The 27,350-nt window shown below is 35.8% G+C and overlaps 3 protein-coding genes across 3 annotated transcripts; all 3 read right to left on the bottom strand.

Annotated features, from left to right (window-relative positions):
• Positions 1-6,399: 6,399 nt before the first annotated feature.
• On the bottom strand, positions 6,400-7,729 carry LOC136781303 (histone-lysine N-methyltransferase SETMAR-like). Its single transcript, XM_066740169.1, has 4 exons — positions 7,327-7,729; positions 7,050-7,252; positions 6,535-6,962; positions 6,400-6,445 (listed from the first exon to the last, which is right to left on the bottom strand). The coding sequence occupies exons 1-4, from the start codon at positions 7,727-7,729 to the stop codon at positions 6,400-6,402; spliced, it is 1,080 nt and encodes a 359-aa protein (XP_066596266.1).
• Positions 7,730-14,563: 6,834 nt separating this feature from the next.
• Positions 14,564-18,701, bottom strand: LOC136781097 (uncharacterized). Its single transcript, XM_066739852.1, has 3 exons — positions 14,972-18,701; positions 14,702-14,763; positions 14,564-14,647 (listed from the first exon to the last, which is right to left on the bottom strand). Exons 1-3 carry the CDS (start codon positions 18,699-18,701, stop codon positions 14,564-14,566), a joined length of 3,876 nt encoding a protein of 1,291 aa, XP_066595949.1.
• Positions 18,702-18,755: 54 nt separating this feature from the next.
• On the bottom strand, positions 18,756-19,778 carry LOC136781033 (uncharacterized). Its single transcript, XM_066739731.1, has one exon. It carries the CDS (start codon positions 19,776-19,778, stop codon positions 18,756-18,758), a length of 1,023 nt encoding a protein of 340 aa, XP_066595828.1.
• Positions 19,779-27,350: the final 7,572 nt, after the last annotated feature.

Below are 27,350 nucleotides of genomic sequence, written 5' to 3'. Positions count from 1 at the left end.
GGCCAGAAACTAGGAAAATGAAAAGTAAAGCTTATATAGTAGTTGTATTAGATATAAAAGATTGTTTAACAACACCAGTTATAAATATCTTACTATTTAGGTGTTAAACTAGAAACTGAAGGGTTAGCCAATAAACTCGATGCATCCTTGAATCCTCCGTTTTTATATTTTTGTTGAAATTCACAATATTTTTCTGAAATTAAATACATTACATAAATAAATATAAAATATACTCCATTTGCATTATTTTTGTGAACCACCTAAGCATAATATTGACCAACCAGAAATTGTGAGTCTTTCAATAACCAGCATACAGCATCCTAAATTCTCAAGTAAATCAAATCATTCCAATTTACTATTATATATCAGCATAATACCTCAAACATTGATAAGCGATATAAGTTATAAATCCATTATCTTATGCTTTCAATGCCTAAGTGAGAGCATTTCCCATTTGTCCTCATTTAATGCACTTAATCCCTTGAAACTTGCAAGTACTAACAGCTTATACAAGTTTTTTAAATATCTATTACTTGTTAGTATCGAAAAGCAAATTAAATTACACACCAACATATATGATTCATGTTATTATCCTTGATGATACATATTATTTTAGATATTCTAGATTCAAATGCCATTGACAGTGATTGGAAAAGAATCTCTAATCATGCTTGGCTTCCTTATCACAATGCGTCAGGTATGTAGTCCCATGTTGCCATAATGAGTGATGGCTCTTTAATGTAGTGCCATGGTAATATATCTGCTAGCTTGCTTGCTTGCCATTTATCTGCTACTTTATTAGCATGACTGATTAGATATTTCATGAAGATTGCAGCTGGGTACAGAGTAGATCAATTTTTCAGCCTAATTTTTAAACCAATCTTCTGTATACTCAACAAGCTCCAAGAAATTGCTTTATCCCCTGAAACCAGTTCCATTGAAACTTTCAAATTTCTATATATTGCATATGCTTTGGTAACCAAATTATAATTAAGATCCACATGCCATTATTTAATATGGGTAGTGAATTCATTCAATAACTACCGTAAACATCATTTACAGACATTCTTCTGAGTATGCTTATAAAATTGTTAAAACCTGGATTTCCAGATCTATCGTGCTGCTCCAATAAAGCACAAACTATCTCTTAATCACCATAAAGCACGACTTAAAACTGTCTTCCAACAATTAATTTTTCCATTTTAGCACCTATTATTTTTTGTGCCCAAATTAATTCAGCTGCTTCCTGATTTATATTCTACTAGGAAACTGAAATCTGATCCATTTAAAATATTTAGGTAATGCTATATATTCTCGTATCACATTCAAATAACTAATGTTTGTTAGATGCCATATAATTTCCACACTGTAAAATATAGTAATATTGTTCTCCAGTTCATTCGTTTCCTCAAGTAAAGACTTTGTTAAAAACCGATCACACACACACACACACACACACAGAATGGGTTTTATTTACTTCACTGGTTGAAGGATCATGTGGGATCAAGTGTTATGTGCTCCTCTTTTCGGACATAAACATAAGTATGGTCATGGATGGTCTGCTTCAGTCCACTTCAGTCTGCTTCAACGGCTTCGACTGCTTCTGGCAGCTTCTGGCAAGGGGAATAATAGGTCTGTTCTTTTTGCTGTATTACTGCACTAGTGCAATAAGTTAGAGCGAGAAAATATATGTTTGTCTTATTTCAACTAATTGCACCATTTCGATAGTGCAGTGAAAAAGAACAAACCCAATGAAGAATGCATAATGTTGGTATGGTTCCTAAACGCATCAAAAGTATCTTGCAGGCCATTAGTGAGGCGGTTATACAGATATGGTTGACACTTGACATTGGTTGATACTTGACAGCACTTGACAGGAACGACGCACTCTCAACGTAACATAAACGAAACGTTCATTCATTTCGCTCATTCACTAGTAAAGTGTTGCAATTAGTTGAAATAAAACAAATAAAAGTTTTATTGTGTGTGTGTGTGCTTTAACTATTGCACCAGCGCAGTGGTTCAGCGAAGAAGAGACAGATTTGAAATCAAATTACATGAAATCAGAAACGTAAACAGTGTAAGATTCATATCGGATTATAAAAAAGTTATAAATAACAGCAAGAAAATGTATGTGTTTAAAATTAGTTTGCTACAAATTTTGTGAAAATGAAGTGTAATGATTAATACTTAATTGTCTCCTAATTTGTATATTTTTGTGTTGTTTTTATTCCTGTAATTTAATAAAATTGTATATTTTTTTCCAAAATAAATTATTTGATTTCCTGAAAGGAATAATTGTGTACACTCTTTGTTTACACATTGTTAATTCCAACATCAATTTTATGTTGTATTAAGGAATCAGCAAAGAAGTAAGGATTATCATCAGTATTAATTCTTTCATTAGTTAAATGACTGATATATTAATGTTTTATTCGTAGTTATTATCAATAATATCATAATTATTAGTATTTTTAATAAATCAAAGAGCACCGCAATGCAGTTTTTCTATTCTAATGTACCATCAGGTATTATAAGAACAATAATATATCAGAGAAAATAAATGTATATATAAATAAAATTTCAAATATAAATATCAGCATTTTACTTATTTAGTGGAATGCAGAAAAAGCTTACGTCTCTTTATATTTATTTTCTTATTGTCATATACTTACTTAATGATTTTGAATAATATTAAAGTAGTAATAAGAATAAGTTAAGAAAATCGAAATAGCAGTTCTTGTTGTGCACATAGTTTCAGTGTGATTCATATTGTCAAGATTAAATTATTTAAGCCTTTCGTAGGATGGATAAAACAAATTAAGAGAACTGTTACAAAATCAGTGCGCAATTTAACAATGTCCAGCCAATACATTATAAATATATATTAACATCCTTACTTGTATAATCAATTTGATTTGTTATCATAATCTCACATACTTTGCATTCAATAAAAGGAATCAAATGAATGGACTAATCTAGTAGAGTAGTGTAAAGACAAAATATGAGAAGCAATGTAAGTAAATACTCATTATTATTTATTTAAAATCCTTCGCTGATCAGTTACAAATTTGTAAGTTCAAAGACTATTAGATGTAACTTCTCAGCTTATACTGTTTAAAAAAAACATTTAAACCATTCCGCAGAAAATAAAGTTTGTAAAACACCTTAATGCTAAAATGTACTTTACATATTTTATATAATTATTATTAAAAACTGATAGATATAGCTGTTTAAACATAAAATTTAAACTTAGAATTGCAGGAAAAATACACTAGAGATTTGAATCTAACTTATTTCTAGCTGGTGTCTGTACCATGTTATTGAAGAATCTATATGTATTGTATTTTTAGATAAATTGTAATTTGGATAGTCTATATTATAATTATCACTTTTTAACTTTGTGTACATTTATATATAAATATATAGCAAAGAACTTAGTTTAATAGCTTAAACAGTATTCAATTAACTCAACAGACTTTAATGATAGAACTTTCTGATCTGAATCTTAATTATAAATAAAGATATGCATTCGGTTATTGAAAGCATATAGATACAAAAACATATTGAACAGTATTATATCAAACGCATTATTAAATATTATTAATAATATTAAATTTATAAAAAAATGACTTAAACGTTGCCAAACCTGGACTGTATATGAGCTTTATCTATATATTTCTTATACCTAATGTTGCTCTTGAAAATTATAATTATTAATTTTTCAAGTTGAAATACAGAAAATCAATATTTAACTTAAATTTTCAGTTTGTTCTGTGTTTCGTAATTGACAAAATTCAAAGAAAAAATTTTACTATTTAATCAAATTATGTCTGTGTTACTAAAAAAATCCATAAATATAATGTAAACTAAATATCCAAACTCACACATTCAATACCTCCTTTTTAACTAATATATGATATACATTAATTAATTATTACTTTGTCGTACATTATTTTCCTTTTTGTATAAATTTGAAATCCAGGTTTTAACTTGTGGCGCAGTTCTGTTTTGTAAAGTTGAATTATTGCTTTTAATTACTTCATTTATTTGCTGCAATGAAGGAAATGTTTTCTTCTCAATATAATGTCCAAAAGATTTCAATAATGAGTCTTTCCTCCATGGTCCAACGTTTTCTTTTGGTAGGACCAAAGGGCGAAACTGTTTGGAATTATTATATATAATATAATTACAATTTATAATCAGTCAAATATCAGATGTAGACTAGATAGACAATGACAGAAGTATAAAGTGTATTAACAGCTATTTCAATATTGATATAACAGCTTAGGATATTACATTATAGAATTGCCATAAATATTTATAATTGAGTTACTTACTGGAACGTCTTTTATTTCTTTTTTTAATATTATTATCTACTTTGACAGATTCATTATTATTATTAGTCTAAGTAATATGTGCCCTTGACAAATTTAATTCACCTGAGAAGGAAGTATATATATATAATATATATAAAGATAACCTATATAAATAAGGGGTTTTTTTCTTACCTGAACTGAAATATTTTGACTGTCGACAGTAATCACGGTGAATTTTCTCCTCTAGACCTAGAAATTTAGTTACATCTGTAATTTCACTTTCCTTCAATGCTATTTAAACACTTTTGGTTGCAACTTGCTTCTTTAATTCTGTTCCTCTTAAAGAATGTATTATGGTGGCATTGCATTTCTCGACAAATTTTCTTAATAAATTGCATACTTTTAAGTGCTTAAATCTTTTACGAAAATATCCTGGAATGCCAAATAAAAACGGATTTTTATGATGGACTCCAGCCATTGATCTGTATTTTAGAAGGATTTTAATACATTCATGTAATTGTTTGTGCAATAATACTGGCACAATCCTATTTTTTTTCCCTCGAATTACAAATCTCATATATTTTTTTGCCTTTTCTTTTTCTTCTACTGATAATTTTTTGTATATACTATCTGTCTTTTCATCAATTGTAGTATAGTTTTCATAATCTTGTAAAAGCACTCTCTCTATTTCACCTGCGCGCCGCCTATTAAATATCTGCAACGATATCAATGTGGCTTCCCCTAAAGCAAACCAAAGGGAATAAGAATATGTTTTTTGTAAAGATGTTAATATATCCTCTCGCATATTCTTCAAATAATTATATAACATGGAAATATCATCCATATGTGGAAAACAATTCATTTTTGTATGTTGTTCTACATCACTTTTTGCATTTTCCTCAGTCAATTTGTCCTTGGCAATTCCATTACCTGCTATTTCTTTCAACTTCCTACGTTTTGTACTCCTGTTTAACATTATTTCATAGAGGTAAGTAATTATTCTAAAATATTTTACTTATGACTGTAGTATAACACAAGTGTAGTAAAATTAATATATGTATATTTTTCGTCAAATATATTTACTATTATCGGCCAAATTTGTATCTGAGAATTATGAAATACTTGCATACCATCTATGTGAGCAATTACTTGTAATTCTGTTTTCTCATAGTCATCTGGTATTAAACTTTTGATTTTTTTTTCTATGCCTAAATACACGTATTCTCCATTAGTTTGATGCATACTTGTCATTGGCTGTAAGATCCTATGATGAACTGTACGTAATAACGTTTGTGCAGTTCTTGGAAGCGTTGAGTGACCTTCTTCACGAAGAATTAATAATAATTCTGTGACAACGTTTAAACATAATGTAGATTGATTTTTTAACAACCAATTGCGCAGTTTTTCGTTTATTGTAATATTTTGAACTTCTTCTGTATTAGAAATAATAGAACTTGATGACGAACTGTTATTATCTGAGGTTATTGATACTTCATGATCACCTAAATTTGTGTCAAATGTATTTTGTTCGTGTTGTTGGATGTTACTCAACGATTCTACACTTTCATTAGTCACATTTTCATTTTCTCCTTCTGTAAACGTCTCGTCACGATGGTCACTTCTTGATTTTTTTAATTCACGAAATTTTTTAATTCGGTAGTAATTTGTGTGCATTTTTAAATAAAAAAGTACAATTTACCACAAGATTTGACACTCAAATGAGTAGTAATATCTTTCAAAGACTTAAATGTTTTAAAAGAGCGAAAACCACTAAAACTGATGAAGATCAAAGCAAGTTTAACAGATGAGACTACAAAATAAACATATATACAGGGTGTTTCACGTACGGCGCCCCAGCTCAGAAAGTCAGTAATAAGACTGAGGAGCGCGTGGAGGGGGCAGACGTACGTAATAGGCCGGAGAGCGAGCAAAAGAGAGGATGAGTGGGAGAAGGATAGAGCTATACGCAGGTCTACGATACGCCTAGCGTATTGCCTCCCCCCGCTACCCGTATATGACTCAAGTCCACCAGTCTCCATTTGTTAACTGGTGCTCTCTCTCTCTCTCTCTCTCTCTCCGTCTATTTAATATGGAGATGCAGAGCTTTACTATCTTTTCCGCACCACCTAGAGGTAGATAGCAAGGCGCGTTTTTTTTTAAGTGGTTTCCCCGGTAGGCCTAATCCACTATACTAATTTATAAATGTTCGAATTGCCTTCCTCTTTGTTGAACGCAGAGTTCAGCTCTTCGAACAATGTCGCGCGTTGCTCGGTGCACCATGTCGGACGTGAGTGTTTGGAAGGCCGCAATAATTGCTGCACGAACCTCCTCTTCTCTACCCCCACGTTCATTTTCCACCAGATTCTTAATATGTCCCCATAAAAAGAAATCCAGTGGAGTTAAGTCTGGGGACCGAGCCGGCCAGGTGATCGGGCCACCACGACCCATCCACCTGTCGGGAAATTGCGCATCTAATGTGGTACGGGTATTTCTATGAAAGTGTGCAGGAGCTCCGTCATGTTGGAAAATCATGTTTTCCCGCACGAGCAGAGGCACATCTTCCAACAACAACGGTAGTTGCTCTTGTAGAAATTCCACATACTTCTCTCCATCTAATTTAGGTGGGAAGAAAACTGGTCCTATCTGAAAACAGAAAAAATATAATAATTTTAAAAAATGAATCAAACATCCAATAATTTATTCAATCAATTAAAATAGGTGTCTACTTACAACCCGGTCTCCAATCAGTCCAGCCCACACGTTGATTTTCCATTTATATTGGAAGGCGCCAACTCGGGTTGCGTGGGGATTTTCTTTTGCCCAAAAAACATAATTTTTTGAATTGAATACGCCATTAGGCGTAAATGTGGACTCGTCCGTCCACAATATCTGGTCTGGGAATCCACTATCCCGCCTGCATTGTGCCAAGAATCCTACAGAAAAAAAAGAAGCATGAAACAATACAGTTTTAAGCAGCTATTGTATCTCAAATTATGTCAACACATACCCATGCAGAAATTTACTCTTGGCTGCCAATCCCTTGGTAGCAATTGATGCACTCGCTGCATATGAAAAGGATGCAAGGCGTTTTTTCGTAGAATACGCCATGCCGTTGATATTGGCGTATTGAAGATGCGTGAAATTTGCCTCACGCTCGACCTAGGATTTTCTTCCACATACTCCAGTACTCTTAATGCAAGCTCGGGGTCTGCACAGCTACGATTCCTTGAAAATTCGTGCACTTTTCCCGTGGCCTTGAAATTTTTTACCACCCTAAGGATGACCTTGTGGTCAGGGTGTCTCCGCGTAGGAAATCTCTCTTTGTAGATTTGTACAGCTCTACGCGCACTTTGCTTAGCTTCCCCGTAAGCAAAAATCATGTCAACGTATTCGTTTTTCGTAAAGATCATGGTTGTTGCTCGGTCAAAATCTATCACAGACTACGAGAAGCAAAGTGTTTTGATTTAAAACGTCAACTTTTAGCGGCGAAAGATAAAGGATTGTTATTGAAAACTAACTAGGTGCGCGGTATCTTTGATTCTTCAATGTTTCTTGCGATATAAAGGAATCAAAGATACCGCGCACCTAGTTAGTTTTCAATAACAATCCTTTATCTTTCGCCGCTAAAAGTTGACGTTTTAAATCAAAACACTTTGCTTCTCGTAGTCTGTGATAGATTTTGACCGAGCAACAACCATGATCTTTACGAAAAACGAATACGTTGACATGATTTTTGCTTACGGGGAAGCTAAGCAAAGTGCGCGTAGAGCTGTACAAATCTACAAAGAGAGATTTCCTACGCGGAGACACCCTGACCACAAGGTCATCCTTAGGGTGGTAAAAAATTTCAAGGCCACGGGAAAAGTGCACGAATTTTCAAGGAATCGTAGCTGTGCAGACCCCGAGCTTGCATTAAGAGTACTGGAGTATGTGGAAGAAAATCCTAGGTCGAGCGTGAGGCAAATTTCACGCATCTTCAATACGCCAATATCAACGGCATGGCGTATTCTACGAAAAAACGCCTTGCATCCTTTTCATATGCAGCGAGTGCATCAATTGCTACCAAGGGATTGGCAGCCAAGAGTAAATTTCTGCATGGGTATGTGTTGACATAATTTGAGATACTATAGCTGCTTAAAACTGTATTGTTTCATGCTTCTTTTTTTTCTGTAGGATTCTTGGCACAATGCAGGCGGGATAGTGGATTCCCAGATCAGATATTGTGGACGGACGAGTCCACATTTACGCCTAATGGCGTATTCAATTCAAAAAATTATGTTTTTTGGGCAAAAGAAAATCCCCACGCAACCCGAGTTGGCGCCTTCCAATATAAATGGAAAATCAACGTGTGGGCTGGACTGATTGGAGACCGGGTTGTAAGTAGACACCTATTTTAATTGATTGAATAAATTATTGGATGTTTGATTCATTTTTTAAAATTATTATATTTTTTCTGTTTTCAGATAGGACCAGTTTTCTTCCCACCTAAATTAGATGGAGAGAAGTATGTGGAATTTCTACAAGAGCAACTACCGTTGTTGTTGGAAGATGTGCCTCTGCTCGTGCGGGAAAACATGATTTTCCAACATGACGGAGCTCCTGCACACTTTCATAGAAATACCCGTACCACATTAGATGCGCAATTTCCCGACAGGTGGATGGGTCGTGGTGGCCCGATCACCTGGCCGGCTCGGTCCCCAGACTTAACTCCACTGGATTTCTTTTTATGGGGACATATTAAGAATCTGGTGGAAAATGAACGTGGGGGTAGAGAAGAGGAGGTTCGTGCAGCAATTATTGCGGCCTTCCAAACACTCACGTCCGACATGGTGCACCGAGCAACGCGCGACATTGTTCGAAGAGCTGAACTCTGCGTTCAACAAAGAGGAAGGCAATTCGAACATTTATAAATTAGTATAGTGGATTAGGCCTACCGGGGAAACCACTTAAAAAAAAACGCGCCTTGCTATCTACCTCTAGGTGGTGCGGAAATGATAGTAAAGCTCTGCATCTCCATATTAAATAGACGGAGAGAGAGAGAGAGAGAGAGAGAGAGAGAGAGAGAGAGAGAGAGAGAGCACCAGTTAACAAATGGAGACTGGTGGACTTGAGTCATATACGGGTAGCGGGGGGAGGCAATACGCTAGGCGTATCGTAGACCTGCGTATAGCTCTATCCTTCTCCCACTCATCCTCTCTTTTGCTCGCTCTCCGGCCTATTACGTACGTCTGCCCCCTCCACGCGCTCCTCAGTCTTATTACTGACTTTCTGAGCTGGGGCGCCGTACGTGAAACACCCTGTATATTCTCAACGCACAATTTAAGCGTGTTGATCTAAAAGTCACACAATATATCATAATAAGTATATATATTAGGTTGTCAAGAAAGTTCTTGCGGTGTTTGATTTATATTTAAATCTCGAAAACCGCAAGAACTTTCTTGACAACCTAATAATTATATATACTTTTACCTATTGGATATAATTAATGGGCCAAACATTGGCCAATTGTTAAAAATTTTGTTTTGGCCATTTGTTGTTAACCAATTGTTGGCCGATTAATGGCTGATTATATTTTACCGTTTATTGTAAGCCATGCATCGACCAATAATTGTTTTTTTTTCCTTTACTGGCATTCCTGCTTGGGTAGCTGGCAATGAGGATATTTGTTGACAGATCATATCGGTTAGGATACAAAGGCTCAGCTTTCAATGTTGCCATATAAAAGTATTTACTCTCATGTTTTATTTGCATAAGTTACCATTGCATTAACTTCATTCTTTATTCTGCCAATATGTTGAAAGGAAAAATCAGTAAGATACCTAATGTAAGTACATTATACATATATGACTTATGCTTGAGTATTAATTGAATTTTATGTCTTCGGATTCATTACATGATAGTGGGTGTATCACCGAAGGCGCACCAGCCTCGAAATTACTGTAAGAGGATGGAGAGCGCGTGGTGGGGGATGATGCACAGCATTGGACGGTGTTCGATAGAGAAAGCGCGAGCAATAGACGGAGATAGGTAGGGCTATACGCTGCTATACGCTTTGCCTAACCCTTCCCCCCTCCCATCAACGCAACACCGTCACCAATAGCCGTAATCTCTCACTCTTTCTCTCTCTCTCTCCCTCAACTTCTTTCTCTTTACCCGCGCTTCCATTTCTTTATTTATTATTCTATAGAGGCATCTTGGTCTTTCTCAGCTACGAATGCAATGTCAATTCTGCGGAATATCTGACGTTTTAATTAAAGTTGTAATTTAAAAGCGTTAGCTATCTTTTCCACACCACCTTGAGGTAGATAGCTAGGCGCGTTTTTTTTTAAGTGGTTTCCCCAGGAGGCCTAATCCACTGAATAGAGCTAGCCTACAAATTCTCAAAATATCCCCCTCTTTGTTGAGAACAGAGGTTAGCTCTTCGACATATGTCGCGTGTTGCTCGTCTCACCATGTCCGGCGTGATTGTTCTGAAGGCCGCAATAATTTGTTCACGAACCTCCGTCATTCCGCCATCACGCCGAGTTTCCATTAGACTCTTTATGTGTCCCCACAAAAAGTAGTCTAATGGATTAAGATCTGGTGATCGAGGCGGCCAGGCGATCGGGCCACCACGACCCATCCACCTGTCCGGGAATCGCTCGTGTAATTTTATACGCGCACTTATATGAAAATGTGCAGGAGCTCCGTCGTGCTGAAAAATCAAATTTTTCCGCACGATGAGGGGCACATCTTCAAGGAGCAACGGTAGTTGCTCCTCAAGAAAGCTGGCGTATTTTTCGCCGTCAAGCCTAGGTGGGAGGAAAAATGGACCAATCTGGAATAAAAAAAAATCAAGATTATTGTATAAATCTGAAAAGAACGTATTCAAATATTGAAAACTTACAATTTGATCTCCAATAAGCCCAGCCCATACATTAATCGTCCAACGTTGTTGGAAAGCTCCGACTCTGACGGCGTGGGGATTTTCTTGAGACCAGAAAACAAAATTTTTTGAATTGAATATTCCATTTGGCGTGAAGGTCGACTCGTCGGACCATAAAATTTTGTCCGGGAACGTCTCATCGCGGCGACATTGAGCTAGAAATCCTAATAAAGAAGAGTCACAGAAATATTGCAAATTATTTTTAAAAGAAAGATGTATTCAAAACTGCGTGCTTTCATGAATACATTGAATAATGGAAATCTACCTTCACAAAAATTGACCCGCGGTTGATAGTCCCGAGGCAACAACTGGTGCACACGCTGAAAGTGAAAAGGGTGGAAGCGATTCCTCCTCAAAATTCTGTGTGCTGTCATCGCACTGGTATTTGTCAGCCGCGAGAGTTGACGCACGCTAGTTAGAGGATTCTCCCTGATTCTCCGCAACACCCTTTCCTCCCTCTCCTGATTAATATTAACCTTTCTTTTTGGAAAGGCCACTGAACCACTGCTCTTAAAATTTTTAATCACACGTAGAATGACGGTGTGATGTGGATGACGCCTCAATGGGAACTTTTCCCTGTATAGCTTTGCAGCTTTACGTGCACTTTCTTGCGCTGCACCGTACGCGAAAACCATATCTACGTATTCTGCTTTCGTGAATCGCATGGTTCTCAGCTATATGAAACTTCCTCATCCACTAAAAGTGTCAGTAATTTTTACTTCAAATTTATATTATTGCGGCAGAAATTAAAGAAAAGCTTAATAAAGGCGCGGTAACATTGATATTGTTTCGCTTTTAGTATCGGTATTATTGATGCGATTAAAATTAAAGAAACTAACTGAAGTCGGCGTCACAGGCGGCTAGGACAAAGCGTATCAATAATACCGATGCTAGAAGCAAAAACAATATGAATGATACCGCGCCTTTAGTAAGCTTTCCTTTAATTTTTACCGCAATAATATAAATATGAAGCAAAAGTTACTGGCACTGTTAGTTGACGAGGAAGTTTCATATAGCTGAGAACCATGCGATTCACGAAAGCAGAATACGTAGATATGGTTTTCGCGTACGGTGCAGCGCAAGAAAGTGCACGTAAAGCTGCAAAGCTATACAGGGAAAAGTTCCCATTGAGGCGTCATCCACATCACACCGTCATTCTACGTGTGATTAAAAATTTTAAGAGCAGTGGTTCAGTGGCCTTTCCAAAAAGAAAGGTTAATATTAATCAGGAGAGGGAGGAAAGGGTGTTGCGGAGAATCAGGGAGAATCCTCTTACTAGCGTGCGTCAACTCTCGCGGCTGACAAATACCAGTGCGATGACAGCACACAGAATTTTGAGGAGGAATCGCTTCCACCCTTTTCACTTTCAGCGTGTGCACCAGTTGTTGCCTCGGGACTATCAACCGCGGGTCAATTTTTGTGAAGGTAGATTTCCATTATTCAATGTATTCATGAAAGCACACAGTTTTGAATACATCTTTCTTTTAAAAATAATTTGCAATATTTCTGTGACTCTTCTTTATTAGGATTTCTAGCTCAATGTCGCCGCGATGAGACGTTCCCGGACAAAATTTTATGGTCCGACGAGTCGACCTTCACGCCAAATGGAATATTCAATTCAAAAAATTTTGTTTTCTGGTCTCAAGAAAATCCCCACGCCGTCAGAGTCGGAGCTTTCCAACAACGTTGGACGATTAATGTATGGGCTGGGCTTATTGGAGATCAAATTGTAAGTTTTCAATATTTGAATACGTTCTTTTCAGATTTATACAATAATCTTGATTTTTTTTTATTCCAGATTGGTCCATTTTTCCTCCCACCTAGGCTTGACGGCGAAAAATACGCCAGCTTTCTTGAGGAGCAACTACCGTTGCTCCTTGAAGATGTGCCCCTCATCGTGCGGAAAAATTTGATTTTTCAGCACGACGGAGCTCCTGCACATTTTCATATAAGTGCGCGTATAAAATTACACGAGCGATTCCCGGACAGGTGGATGGGTCGTGGTGGCCCGATCGCCTGGCCGCCTCGATCACCAGATCTTAATCCATTAGACTACTTTTTGTGGGGACACATAAAGAGTCTAATGGAAACTCGGCGTGATGGCGGAATGACGGAGGTTCGTGAACAAATTATTGCGGCCTTCAGAACAATCACGCCGGACATGGTGAGACGAGCAACACGCGACATATGTCGAAGAGCTAACCTCTGTTCTCAACAAAGAGGGGGATATTTTGAGAATTTGTAGGCTAGCTCTATTCAGTGGATTAGGCCTCCTGGGGAAACCACTTAAAAAAAAACGCGCCTAGCTATCTACCTCAAGGTGGTGTGGAAAAGATAGCTAACGCTTTTAAATTACAACTTTAATTAAAACGTCAGATATTCCGCAGAATTGACATTGCATTCGTAGCTGAGAAAGACCAAGATGCCTCTATAGAATAATAAATAAAGAAATGGAAGCGCGGGTAAAGAGAAAGAAGTTGAGGGAGAGAGAGAGAGAAAGAGTGAGAGATTACGGCTATTGGTGACGGTGTTGCGTTGATGGGAGGGGGGAAGGGTTAGGCAAAGCGTATAGCAGCGTATAGCCCTACCTATCTCCGTCTATTGCTCGCGCTTTCTCTATCGAACACCCTCCAATGCTGTGCCTCATCCCCCACCACGCGCTCTCCATCCTCTTACAGTAATTTCGAGGCTGGTGCGCCTTCGGTGATACACCCTGTATGTATATTTAAATAGTAAGTCTGAGAACTATTATGTATGACTTGAGTTTTAGGTAGCAAAGCAACAATTGAAAGAAAATTATATTGTTTAATATGTATCCAAAATTAATCCAAACAAATTTTCTCTTAATTAACATTGTTTATATTAAAATTTTGTTTTATTTACAGGTTATTTCAGAAAGAAGAAGGAGCATCTATAATAAGGGGAAATTGGCTAAGCAGTCACATGTTTGCGTAAAGATATGCAGATAAAACATTATAACTTAAAAAAACTTCTGGTGACTAATGTTAATGAGGATAGAAAGTTGTTGTAATAAGCAGATTGTTATCTCTTGAGGAGCTGCTACGCATGTAATAACTCCTTATTTTTGGTAAAGAACATATACACACACTTTGAGGGAAAAAGCCCGAAGGCATAAAAAACCCTTTTTATTGTCCAAAATAGTTAAACACAATTACACAATTCATATAATGCTTTTGCTCGATACAACTTAACTTCACCTTTAGGTAGATACACTTTTGATAGCCGGGCTATCTATCACTTAGCTTGCAGTTTTAGGCCGGGCCTAGAATTATTCTTAGTAGCACAGCTACTATTTTATTTAAAGCCAGGCCCTTGTTTTCGATAAGCAGCCGGGCTGCGTTATAACTTCATCTCCACTTCGTTTTAATCCTTTGGCTCGGGCCTTACAATCTTTACTCCGTATTAATCAATATTACGTCTAGGCTCGGGCCTTCACAATTTTCTCTCCGACACGTCTAGATTGTAGGAAGGTTACTATGAGACTAACTAATTGCATAGCTACAAACAAAAAACTCTCGACCATCCTTGGGTAACAACTAATGCAACAAATTAACTTATCGATTAATCGAATTAAACAAACATTCATATTTATTACTATACGCAGAATCGGAACATCCTCCCCCCGTTGAGAGCGATGCGATAAAAAAAAAATTTTATTTACAATCAATTAAGGGGCAAATTGCCCTTACATTTCTCTTAAAAATACCTTTAGCAGTCCTTAATGTCACTACTCGCACTACGCCATTATCACCAGGATGAACTTCCAATATTCTTCCCATCGACCAATGCATACAAGGCTGGTTTCTTTCGATTAACAATACTACAGATCCAATCGTAACATCCCTTCCCGGATAAAACCATTTGCTTCGTTTTTGCAATTCGCTTAAATATTCAAGTTGCCATCTTCTCCAAAAATCTAAACGTATCTTTTGGATTATCCGCCATGAATTTAATCGATTATCCGGAATAGCTGAAACATCGGACTCTGTCATCCCAATCAACGGTTTTCCTATGAGCAAGTGTGCCGGTGTTAAAGATAATGGATCATTTGGATCGGAAGAAATGGGACACAAAGGCCTAGAATTTAAAATTGCCTCTATTTCTACAGCAAATGTGTTTATTTCCTCCAAAGTGAGTAACTTGTCCCCAATGACACGCTTAAAATGATGCTTAAATGATTTTACGGCCGCTTCCCATAACCCTCCAAAATGGGGTGATAGCGGTGGATTGAAATGCCAATTTATTTTATTCTTTAAAATATATTCATCTTTTTTATTCTTAAATTCTTTCGATTCTAACAAAGCATATACATCTCTTAATTCCCTATTAGCTCCTATGAAATTAGTTCCGTTATCAGTATAGATATGCGCGGGCGTACTTCTTCTTCCACTAAACCTTCGTAGAGCCGCTATAAAAGCATCTGAAGACAATTCACTTACAATTTCGATGTGCACTGCTTTGGATGCCATACATATGAACACACACCCATATACCTTTATTCGATTTTTATTTCGATATTTTCTTTCCTTTACAAACATAGGTCCGAAAAAGTCTATACCAGTGTGAAAAAAGGGAGTAGATATTTCCACACGGGATACAGGCAAGTCAGCCATTCTATACTCATTTGGTTTAACATGGAATCTGATGCATCGGACGCAGCCGCGTACGATTTTTCGAACTTGATTCTTTCCATCCAAGATCCAAAATCGTTGCCTTATTGAATACAACGTGGTCTGCACCCTAGCATGATAATATCTTTCATGATATTCCCTAATGATCAGATCAGTAAAATGACTACGCGCAGGCAATAGAATAGAATGTTTTTGAGACATTGGCATATTAGCATTTCTTAATCTTCCCCCTACACATATTAATCCATCGCTATTCAGAAAAGGATTTAATGAAGCCAATCGATTTTCTTTGATTATTAGCGCTTCTCTTAAACATTTTAATTCTGCACTAAATCGCTCGTTTTGAATCATCCTTATTAATCTAACTTCCGCTTGTTTAATCTCTTCGTTGCTTAAAACTCCTCGCTTTTTATTTTCTTTAACGAAACGCATACAGTATGCTATAACTCTAACTAACTTAGAATATGAAGAAAATTGTTCGATAATTTTAATTTTATCATTTTCAGCTAAAAAACACATCTCAACTCTTTCTCCTTCATCATTTTGCTTATAAATCATGATCGATATAGGCCATGAACTTTCTTGCTGTTTGAGCCAAGCAGGTCCCTCGAACCATGTTCTATTTTTTAGGAATTCATTTGCCATTTGTCCCCTCGATAGGCAATCCGCTGGATTTTCTTGCGTTCGAATATGTTTCCACTCGACAGTCTCTCTTAATGATTGTATCTCTTTTACACGATTGGCCTCGTAAGTTTTCAATGCCAACGGCGATTCTTTTATCCAATGCAACACTATGGTAGAATCACACCAGAAAATTATTTTTTCAATTCGGATTTTCATTAGAGATCGGATCTCTTCATATAGGCGTACTAGCGTCAAGGCCCCATTTAATTCCATTCGGGGAATGCTGATTTCCTTCAAAGATGCTACTCGCGACCTAGAGCATATTAATCGAGTTATTATATGCCCTCCCTCACCTATAGATCTTATATATAAACAAGCCCCATATCCTAACTTGCTAGCATCACAAAATCCATGTATCTGAATTTCTCGTGCCGAATCTGCTAATAAATATCGTTTTACTGTAAGCTCACTCAATAATGATAATTGCCTAGCAAATACTGACCATTTCTCCCTTAACGCTAGACTTAGCGTCTCATCCCAATGAACTTTGCTTTTCCAACATTCTTGTACTATAACCTTCGCCATAAACGTTATTGGACCTAATAGTCCTATTGGATCATAAATTTTAGCCACTTCTGACAATATAATTCGTTTGGTGACCTTTTCTGTGGTATCCCTGGATTGGACATTATATGAAAATTCGTCATTCGCTGCATTCCAGCATATTCCTAACGTTTTCTTTATAGTTGTTTCGTCTTTTAAAAATTGTATATCCGACATTTTTTTGTCAGTAAATTCGACTGCCTGAGGGTTATTAGATGCCCATTTGCGAATTTTAAATCCCCCCTTTCTTAACAATGCTATCAACTCTTCTCTTATTTTTATAATTTCCTGTAATGTGTTGGCACCCGCCAACAAGTCATCAACATATAAATTTTCCTTCAATACCCTCGCACCTATGGGATACTTATCACCTTCATCCTCAGCCAACTGTTTTAAAGTGCGTATGGCTAAAAAAGAGGAAGAAGATACTCCAAAAGTCACAGTTTTAAGCTCAAAGGTTCGTATTTCATTCTGATGAAACCATACTATTCTCTGGTAGCGTCTGTCATCAGGATGAACCAAAATTTGCCTGTACATTTTTTCAATGTCAGCTGTAATCATATACCTTTTCAAACGAATGCGAATTAAATGCTCGGTCAATTTGTCCTGTATAACAGGTCCCGTTAATAAAACCTCATTTAATGATACGCCCTTATCCCCCTTGGCTGACGCATCGAACACAACTCTAACCTTTGTAGTAATACTATCATTTATTATCACCGCGTGATGAGGTAAATAATATCCTTCTTCTACTTCAGAATTCACGAGTGCCATATGGCCTTTATCTATGTATTCTTGCATGACGCTCCAATAAATTTTAGCCATCTCAGGGTCATTTTTGAATTTACGAATCAATCCGTAAAATCTTCTCATGGCGACTGCTTTAGTATTTCCTAGATCTGGTCTGTTATCTTTGAATGGTAATCGAACGATATATCTACCATCGCTATCCCGCGTAGTGTTTAATTTGTAATGTATTTCGCATTCATCTGAAACAATCCTATTTTGTTTTTTCTGCTTCACACCTGGCGCTGCGAAACACCGTATTATGTTAGCTAATCTACAAAATTCTTCCTTCCTTTGTCTTCTACTTGATGCTTCTCCTACTATCACCCAGCCTAATAACGTTTTTTGAGCGTAAAGATCACATTCATTTCTGGATAAATTTATTTGGCCCACGCACAATAATGATAACGTCGCGCCCGAACCTATAAGAAGATCTACCCTTTGCGGCAAATGAAACTGAGGATCCGCGAGCTTAATATTTGAAGGAACTCTAGCATCCTCACGAGGGAAAACTTCATTAGGAATAAAACCAGAAATATGTGGTACTATCAAACATGTTAAGCTTTTTCTAAATTGACCGTGAATCGATTGAAAAGTTATCTTTGCTATTCCTTTCGCTGTAGTGCGTATATTATCAATAGCATTGATCGTAAACTCACATGCTTCAACGCGCAAATTAAGCTTACGAGCCATGTCTTCTGTTAAGAAATTCGCGGTAGCACAGGTATCCATCAACGCTCGACAACTTATTAACTTTCCTGTAAAGTTTACCAATTTTACCTCAGCAGTCATTAATAATTGTGAAAAAGCACGCGTCGCGATTGCTTGCATCGCGACTGCATTATGTCAATTATTATTGTTTTCTTGATTTGCCTTCTCCGCGGAAGAGCACTCAATTTTGTTTTTTTTATTCATGTGATGCGATTCTTCCCTAGCTTTATCCCTATGTAAAGAAGTATGATGGAAGTAATTGCATATTCTACATTTGATTGACGCGCAAGGATTATGATGATTACGCAAGCAATTTTTACAAACTCCTAATCTTTTAATTTTCTCCCATCTCTGCGCGATCGTCATTTCATTGTATAATGGACATCTATATATAGCGTGCCTGTCTTTTTGGCATAGGACACAACTTTGTTTATAAGTTGAGGTTACCATGACACGCGCATCCCCATTTCTTCTTATTTTATACGAATGATTTTGCTCTATATTGTTCGCGCTTCTTTTTCGATTTTTATCATTTTCCATAATGTTCAATTTGAATGCCGTTTCGGCCACAAAATTGTATAAATTTTTTAACGAAGGAAACTCGTTCAAACTTAAAGTCTCCTCCCATCTGGAACGAATGTTTAACGGAAATGATCTTTCTATTAACCTTATTAAAATATGCTCATCTATCTTTATGCCTAGAATTGCCAATACGCTTGTGTGCTGTTTTAAACTATCGACTGCTTGTGTTAATTCCATGCTAGTACTTCTAATTTGAGCAGGTATATCAATAATTGCATCCAAATGCTTGCTTATTAATATTCTCTTTTTTTCGTAAGTTTCGATCAGCAAATTCCATGCTAATTTATAACTAGCATCACTTGCGTCATAGATTGCTATTTTATTTAAAGCGTCTCCCTTAACAGATTTCTTCAAATATAAGAACTTTTGTAGGTCAGTGATATCCTCTCTAGAGTCTATCATTGTGACGAACGTGTTTTTGTAAGATAACCATTGTTCTATATCACCTGAAAATTTAGGAAGCTGCGCAACAGGCAATTTAATCTTTTTAACCGGCTCATTTCTTAATGCCTCTAAGGAATTATTGATTGACCTTTCTGAACTGCTACAAGCGCCTATATTTAATATCCTATTCATTTTGCTTGCCAGACTATAATATCAATCCTGTACTTCTAGCATATCATCGAAATGCTCATCACTAGGTTCAAGAATTTCTAACTCATCATGCAAGTCCTCATAATTTTTGAAATGATCTTTTAAACGCTCGAATCTTAAACGTATATTAATATGATCCAATTTATCATTATCGATCGCGTTGTTTAATATAGTAATTTGTGCCTTTAATGTTGCCCGTTTTTGAGTTATAAATTTAATTCTATCGTTACGCTCCATTGTTCCGCTCTGATTTTTCAACTTTATTATTTTTAATGCTGGGGTGAGAACCGATCTTATACTAAATCTAACTTTCTCTTATAAATTAACTGTAAACATAGAAAATATAAATAATGATCTTATATGAATTTCGCTCGCCGTTTCGTTGCTAACTGCTCTTCTTCTTTGAATGCGACTATCGTGGTGGCCTTGATATCTCCCCGTTGCCCGCTTAGCGTGAAGTCCGTTGCGCCGCTCACTGTTGCTACTCGACCTTTGCTGACTCGAATCGTAGTAGGTTATGCTACCGACCGCTGCCTTCTCGATGTCGCCATGTCTATATTCCGGTCCTCGAAGACCTCACAGGAGGCACCAAAATGTTATCTCTTGAGGAGCTGCTACGCATGTAATAACTCCTTATTTTTGGTAAAGAACATATACACACACTTTGAGGGAAAAAGCCCGAAGGCATAAAAAACCCTTTTTATTGTCCAAAATAGTTAAACACAATTACACAATTCATATAATGCTTTTGCTCGATACAACTTAATTTCACCTTTAGGTAGATACACTTTTGATAGCCGGGCTATCTATCACTTAGCTTGCAGTTTTAGGCCGGGCCTAGAATTATTCTTAGTAGCACAGCTACTATTTTATTTAAAGCCAGGTCCTTGTTTTCGATAAGCAGCCGGGCTGCGTTATAACTTCATCTCCACTTCGTTTTAATCCTTTGGCTCGGGCCTTACAATCTTTACTCCGTATTAATAAATATTACGTCTAGGCTCGGGCCTTCACAATTTTCTCTCCGACACGTCTAGATTGTAGGAAGGTTACTATGAGACTAACTAATTGCATAGCTACAAACAAAAAACTCTCGACCATCCTTGGGTAACAACTAATGCAACAAATTAACTTATCGATTAATCGAATTAAACGAACATTCATATTTATTACTATACGCAGAATCGGAACACAGATCTTTCATCATTTTAATTTTTCATTAACCGATGTATATGTATATTTAAATAGTAAGCCTGGGAACTATATATTATATATGACTTGAGCTATAAGTAGCAAAGCAACAATTCAAAGAAAATTGTATCGTATAATACCTATCTAATTTTAATTTATACATATTTTATCTTAATTAGCAATGTTTATATTATAATTTTCTTATTTACAGGTTATATCAGAAACAAGAAGGAGCATCTATAGAATAGTGGAAAATAGGCTAAGCAGTCACTTGTTTGCGTAAAGATATGCAGATGAAACATTATAACTTACGAAAATTTTTGGTGACTAATTTTAATGAGGATAGAAGGTTGTAGTAATAAGTAGAACTTTCATCATCTAAATTTGTCATTAATTGCTGTATATGTAAATGATATTGATTAATACATAAGAGGAATAATGAGACGTAATTATATTTCTTCATACGCAAATGCAGTTATTACAATGCATTGTAAATTGTTATTCAATTAGAAGTACTATTTCGTATAGGAGCAGACAATGCTCTAAAATCTTTTATTTTTGGTTACAGAAACTATTGATAAATCTGTAAAAAATATTGATATTAGACAATATACTGAAATCCAATTTGTTGGAAAGCGGCAGTATGATGCTGGTGATTTAATCGCTGCTCTGTGTGATAAATTAAGTTGCTTGAATCGCGTTGTGCAACATTATCTAACAAAAACGGACAAATGTAGTACTTCTTGTTGTCATACAGATATTACCCAATCTTGTAATAATATTTTATTACTTACGCTATTTGATGGTATGAAGAGTTTGTTAATTCCCAAAAAATTATGCAAATGTAATTCTTGGAGCACATGAAAGAAATAATTCAGAGCAACTTCTCTAAGTGGAAAAAAACTATAGAATTCTTTGTGCAGTAATTGCATGAGTTCTTTAGAACTTCAGCAAAAAATTGCTAGTACATTTACTAACAAAGTTCTGATTGTTAAATTATCATTATATAATACCAAAACTGAAAATATAGAAAACGTTAAAGATTGGATCATTCTTAAAAACTGAAACATTAAAGGTATACCTATTGAGAAATTAGAATGGGTGATAAAGTTTATAAAGCAAATTGTGCGATTTTCCATGACGGCAAGGATGCTGCAACTGGTCATTATACGTCTATGATATGTAAGGATAAATCATGGATATATGCGAACGATCATATCGTTCAAAAGAAAACATGGCCCAAAAATTCAAAAGGTACGTTTATCATATTCTTTAAGGAAATTTAATTAATTCAATATTACGTTATTCGTATCTCTAACGGTTGCTTTTATAAATGTTGAAAGTTGTTATCATGGGTAAAAACATCTTAACATGTTCAACAATATTAGCACCACGGCTGCGTTTAAAACGCCATTTCACTAAATATTGGCCGCAATTATAGCGCCTTCGGCTGCAATATATCTAGTGAGTAAACTATTTAAAAATGATATGATTTTCATAATGAGTTTCTATCATTATTAAATTATTTTCTCACTGAGTATCGCGCAGTTTCAAATAAAATCCCGTAATACATATTTTTTGTTTAGAAAATTATTGTATCTTTCTTCATCAAAACTATTTATAACGAGTTGATATGTAATTTTTCATTGTTTTTAGCTATAATTTTTCAATGTAGTATTTAAAATGTTGTACTTTTCCTTTTTTAATATTGTTAAATAAAATTGATTATTGTTAATAATATAAATTTATATATATTTCAATTTATATTCCCTTCCAATAAAATTTATTTATTAGAATACACATTTTTTCTTTAAGAGTTTCATTACATTTTGTATTATTTGCATAAAGAAATTTTTAAGATGTATCTTTGTCACATATTACAAAAAGCTCTAAGATCCCAAAAAAAACACTTTCGTGTAAAAAATAACGGCAAGTAATTTGCTCCTTTCTCTCCAAAAAAATTATAATCCCAATAAAATACAAAAAAAAAATTTACACAAAATAAATCTCAAACAAAAATACCGGCAACACAAAGAATTGAAATCACTTAAATTCGACAAGTAATTATTTGATCCCAAACAAAAATAGCGGCAACATAAAGGATTGAAATCACTTATAAATTCGACAAGTAATCAAGCGGTAATATAAAGCACTGAAGTCGCATAATTTAGGCAACTAAAAAAATTTAAATAAATAATTAATTATTATATCATTTTTGTATACATACTACTTGCCAGGAGGGGCCAAAAAGTGTAGAGTAGTATATATTTCAATATGCAACTGTAACGAAGATTTAAATATACATAACACTATTTGGCCCCTCCTGGCAAGTAGTATGTATACAAAAATGATATAATAATTAATTATTTATTTACATTTTTTTAGTTGCCTAAATTATACGACCTCTGTGCTTTATATTACCGCTTGATTACTTGTCGAATTTATAAGTGATTTCAATCCTTTATGTTGCCGCTATTTTTGTTTGGGATCAAATAATTATTTGTCGAATTTAAGTGATTTCAATTCTTTGTGTTGCCGGTATTTTTGTTTGAGATTTATTTTGTGTAAATTTTTTTTTTATGGTATTTTATTGGGATTTTAATTTTTGTGGAGAGAAAGGACCAAATTACTTGCTGTTGTTTTTTACACGAAAGTGTTTTTTTTTTTGGGTATGCTTTTAAATGAAATATTGATTTATTAAAATGTAGGAATTGATCATTTATTTGGAGTTATTATTTCACTATAGTATCAAAATATTTCTTCAATCAAATTAAGTATTTCTTTAATGGGATAGAATATATTCTTAAATGAAAAATTAATTTCTTAAAATGTAGGAACTGATCATTTCTTTGGAGGTAATATTTCACTACAGTAATACAATATTTCATCAATTCAATTAAATATCTTGTTATTTAGATTGAATGTACCAGCTAAAACTAAGAACTGATTTTCTAGATTACAGGAATTAATTTACTGCTTAAAAAAAAAGATAATATATTATTACATTAAGAATATACTTATTCAGTTTTAATAATGTAATAATTCATTAATTGAAAACAAAGAAATATTTATTTCAATCATTTTTTTGTACATTTGTGTTGAAAGAATGTACAATCATTTGAAGTGAATTATATTAATCCGTTGAAATAAATATGCACTTGCGACTATTCCATAAATCTGTTTACTTAGACCAATTAATATTTAATTGTTTTAATGAATTTTTTTTCTCAGTGTAATGTAGGGTAAGAATTGATTAAAAAATTTTTAAGCATCTCTGGGAGCGCACGGTGATACAATTTAGCGGTAAATCTGTCAAATGAATTCTACAGCAGTTGTACATTTGTATTCTTCAATATATCTTTTTAAGATCAGTGCTAATTTTCGAGAACGGCATGCAAGATCGGCTATAAATTCTCCGTTTTGAAGTTCGAGTTTTACCGCTTCTTCTATATGTTCCATGAGTTCATCCCCGCGGCGGAAGTTTTCATATAGCGCGTCGGCTAGCCCTTGCAACGTTTCAATATTAAACGGTTTTAATCTTCGCTGCATTTTTCATCCGCAGTGTTTGATTGCTTGGAATACTAATTCTTCTTCGTCAACTTTAATCACGTATTTCCCTGCATTAAGGATTTTCTTAACTAATCTAATTAGATCTATTGGATCGATCCCATCGTAGCTAGGGAAGTCCCTCAATTACGTTTTTAAAAATATTTCTTTGATCGGAGGAGCCAATATTCGCGACGGAGTGTTCTCCGACGGATTGATCCCTGATGAAACTGGCCTACTCGCGTTGGGACCTTGGTCGTCAGACATATTGATATTATAGTTTTTCACTAGACTTACTATTTAGACGTGAAATAGTGAGGTGAGTAGAGACGTCAATGAACGATGATACAGTAAAGTCGTTGGTTGAGATTGCAGACAGCGTTGCCAGCTCCGCCATTTTGATTATACTACGCTGTACACTGATGTCAATGATGTCAGAATCAAGCTTTTAGCAACAAAAATAAAGTTAACCGCTAGCCAGCAGCATTATTGAAAATTTGAAGGGAAGAGGTATATATCCCTTCCCTTCAAATTTTCAATAATGCTGCTGGCTAGCGGTTAACTTTATTTTTGTTGCTAAAAGCTTGATTCTGACATCATTGACATCAGTGTACAGCGTAGTATAATCAAAATGGCGGAGTTGGCAACGCTGATTGCAGTCGTTGGGAAAGGTTGGCCAAACAGAATACGGCATGGCGGCTATTCGATGGTGATTCCAATTCGGTGTTGGATAGGCGATAGGTTGCTTCGTTCAGCGTTGTCCAGCAAGCTTCTAAGTATTATGACTAGTACTCGATGATTTTCCCAAATAGCGGTATCCCACTTCTGGAACCAATTATTACGTCCTGAGTTGTGTAGTAGTATCAGGAACAGTTTTAATGTGGGTCCCAGCGACCGCTGCCTACCAGCTGGTAGTGAGTTATAGGAAATTCGATGGAGGATTTGTATCGAAGGATGTAACACTGAGTTAAAATAGACTTCGATGGTATTTAATGGTTTTGTTTATTAACCGTAACAAGAAAAAGCCTAGTAAGGCTGTTTAGGTTGATGGTACAATTAGTAATGTCTTAAAATCTAATCGAATTAGCCGACGCCGTGTCCTGGATCATGATCCAGGGAGATGGCTAAGCCAATCAAAGCGTTTTTAAAACGAATCTTTTCTATCTTTGACTGATAAGAATTAAAGCATCTTAGAGTGAGTGGGAAGTAGAATTCTCTCACGGACTTGCAGTCCCATGATACAAGGTGCATATTTAGGCAAAGATAAGATCCCGGCGACGGTGGCTGCAGTTTCTGATATATAGGATTGAATTCTGTTACCGTATTTCCTTTATAAAATAAATTTAATTTTTCGGAATTAAATGTTTGGTTAGGGACATAACAATACAGTAGTGTGGCTATGGGGATTCTATGACCGGGTGTCGAGGGGGTCGGCGTTCCGCGGGGGTAGGGGAAGTAGGGGAATTGCCCCACTTCTCCGCTAAGACCGATGGGCTAGGGGGTCGCCCATGTAGGAGTTGCCAATCGTGACGATTGGTCCGTTCATCGGTACAATAATCGGGCCAATGCTTGCGTCTGACAATTGTTTGTTAGGATTGAGCCAATACTTGGCCAACGATTGTTAACTGTTTATCGGGAAAAATTGAGAACAGTTCTTATGCCGATGCTTGGCTATCGATTGGCAACTAATGCTCAGCTAACAATGACTGCCAATCTCGTACCGATCCTCGGTCATTAATTCACAACCGTTGCTTAATTAAGCATTGATTGCCAATTTCGTGCCGATCTTCGACCATAGATTGGCAGTTATTACTCAATAAAACAGTAATTTTTGGATTATACATGCTAATACTGATTCAAATAACTGCAGGCATGAAAGTTCGACAAGCATAGTCTGTTAAACCTGCGCCAATGTTATAAGTCAACAATCAAGAAAGTTGTCTTATTTTATTGTGGTATATGGTTAGTAAGATTAGATTACCGAATTTACTGCAATATATGATGCTAGGAACCCATTGAAAGTAGTATTTTTTAAATATTTTTAATGTTTTTTATGTAATTCTGTTTGCTACTAGATCATTTTTTTAATCGTTATCTTTTCAATTAAATGATCAAAATAATTTTAAAAAAGTACCAACAACTATGGAAATCAACTAATTTATAAAAAAATTTTTTTTTTCTAATCTTCTGATAAGTGCGATCTGTTGTTTTCATTAACAAATTTTAATTTCTTCATGCAAAAGATAGCAATGTGTGTACCCCAACTTTTTAAAATTACTAGCCATGAGACACTAGCGCTTCTGTTATTATAATTGAATTCAAAAATAATCATTACTTTTCTTGTTAACGATTTATTTTTCCCTAGATACCCCCCCCCTCTCTCCCACCCTCCTGTCTCCTATTACCCCTCGCCTGGTTCAAATTTAATGGCCGAAACTAGACCAATGTTGGCTGACACATGGGCAAGCATTGGCCGATGTTGAGTAAGCACTGGTCTATAATATTGGCACGAGGTTATCATCCGATCAATTGCCATGATCGGTACAAGCATGGCAGTACTACTGGGCCAATATAATCGAACATTCGCCGGTCATGGGCCATGCATGGCCCGATGAAAAATTCCTACATGGGCGGGGTCCCGCGGGTGTAAGGGAAGTAGGGGAAGTGCCCCCTCTCCTCGTGCGGTTGTGCGCATTATATCACGCCCTGCTCCCCCCCGACGTTAAACTCGTGGGGTACACAAGCGGCCTCAACCCCCCCCCCCCCCCACCCTCTTACGTTAAGCAGTGGACGCCTTAGAGAGAGAAAGAGAGAAAGAGA

The sequence above is a fragment of the Prorops nasuta genome, unplaced genomic scaffold, assembly GCF_024137725.1.
Source record: "Prorops nasuta isolate Cenicafe-Biocafe unplaced genomic scaffold, Cenicafe_Pnas_1.2 PNAS00001, whole genome shotgun sequence".
NCBI classification, from domain to species: domain Eukaryota; kingdom Metazoa; phylum Arthropoda; class Insecta; order Hymenoptera; family Bethylidae; genus Prorops; species Prorops nasuta.
This window is presented reverse-complemented; position numbering and strand designations above follow the sequence as displayed.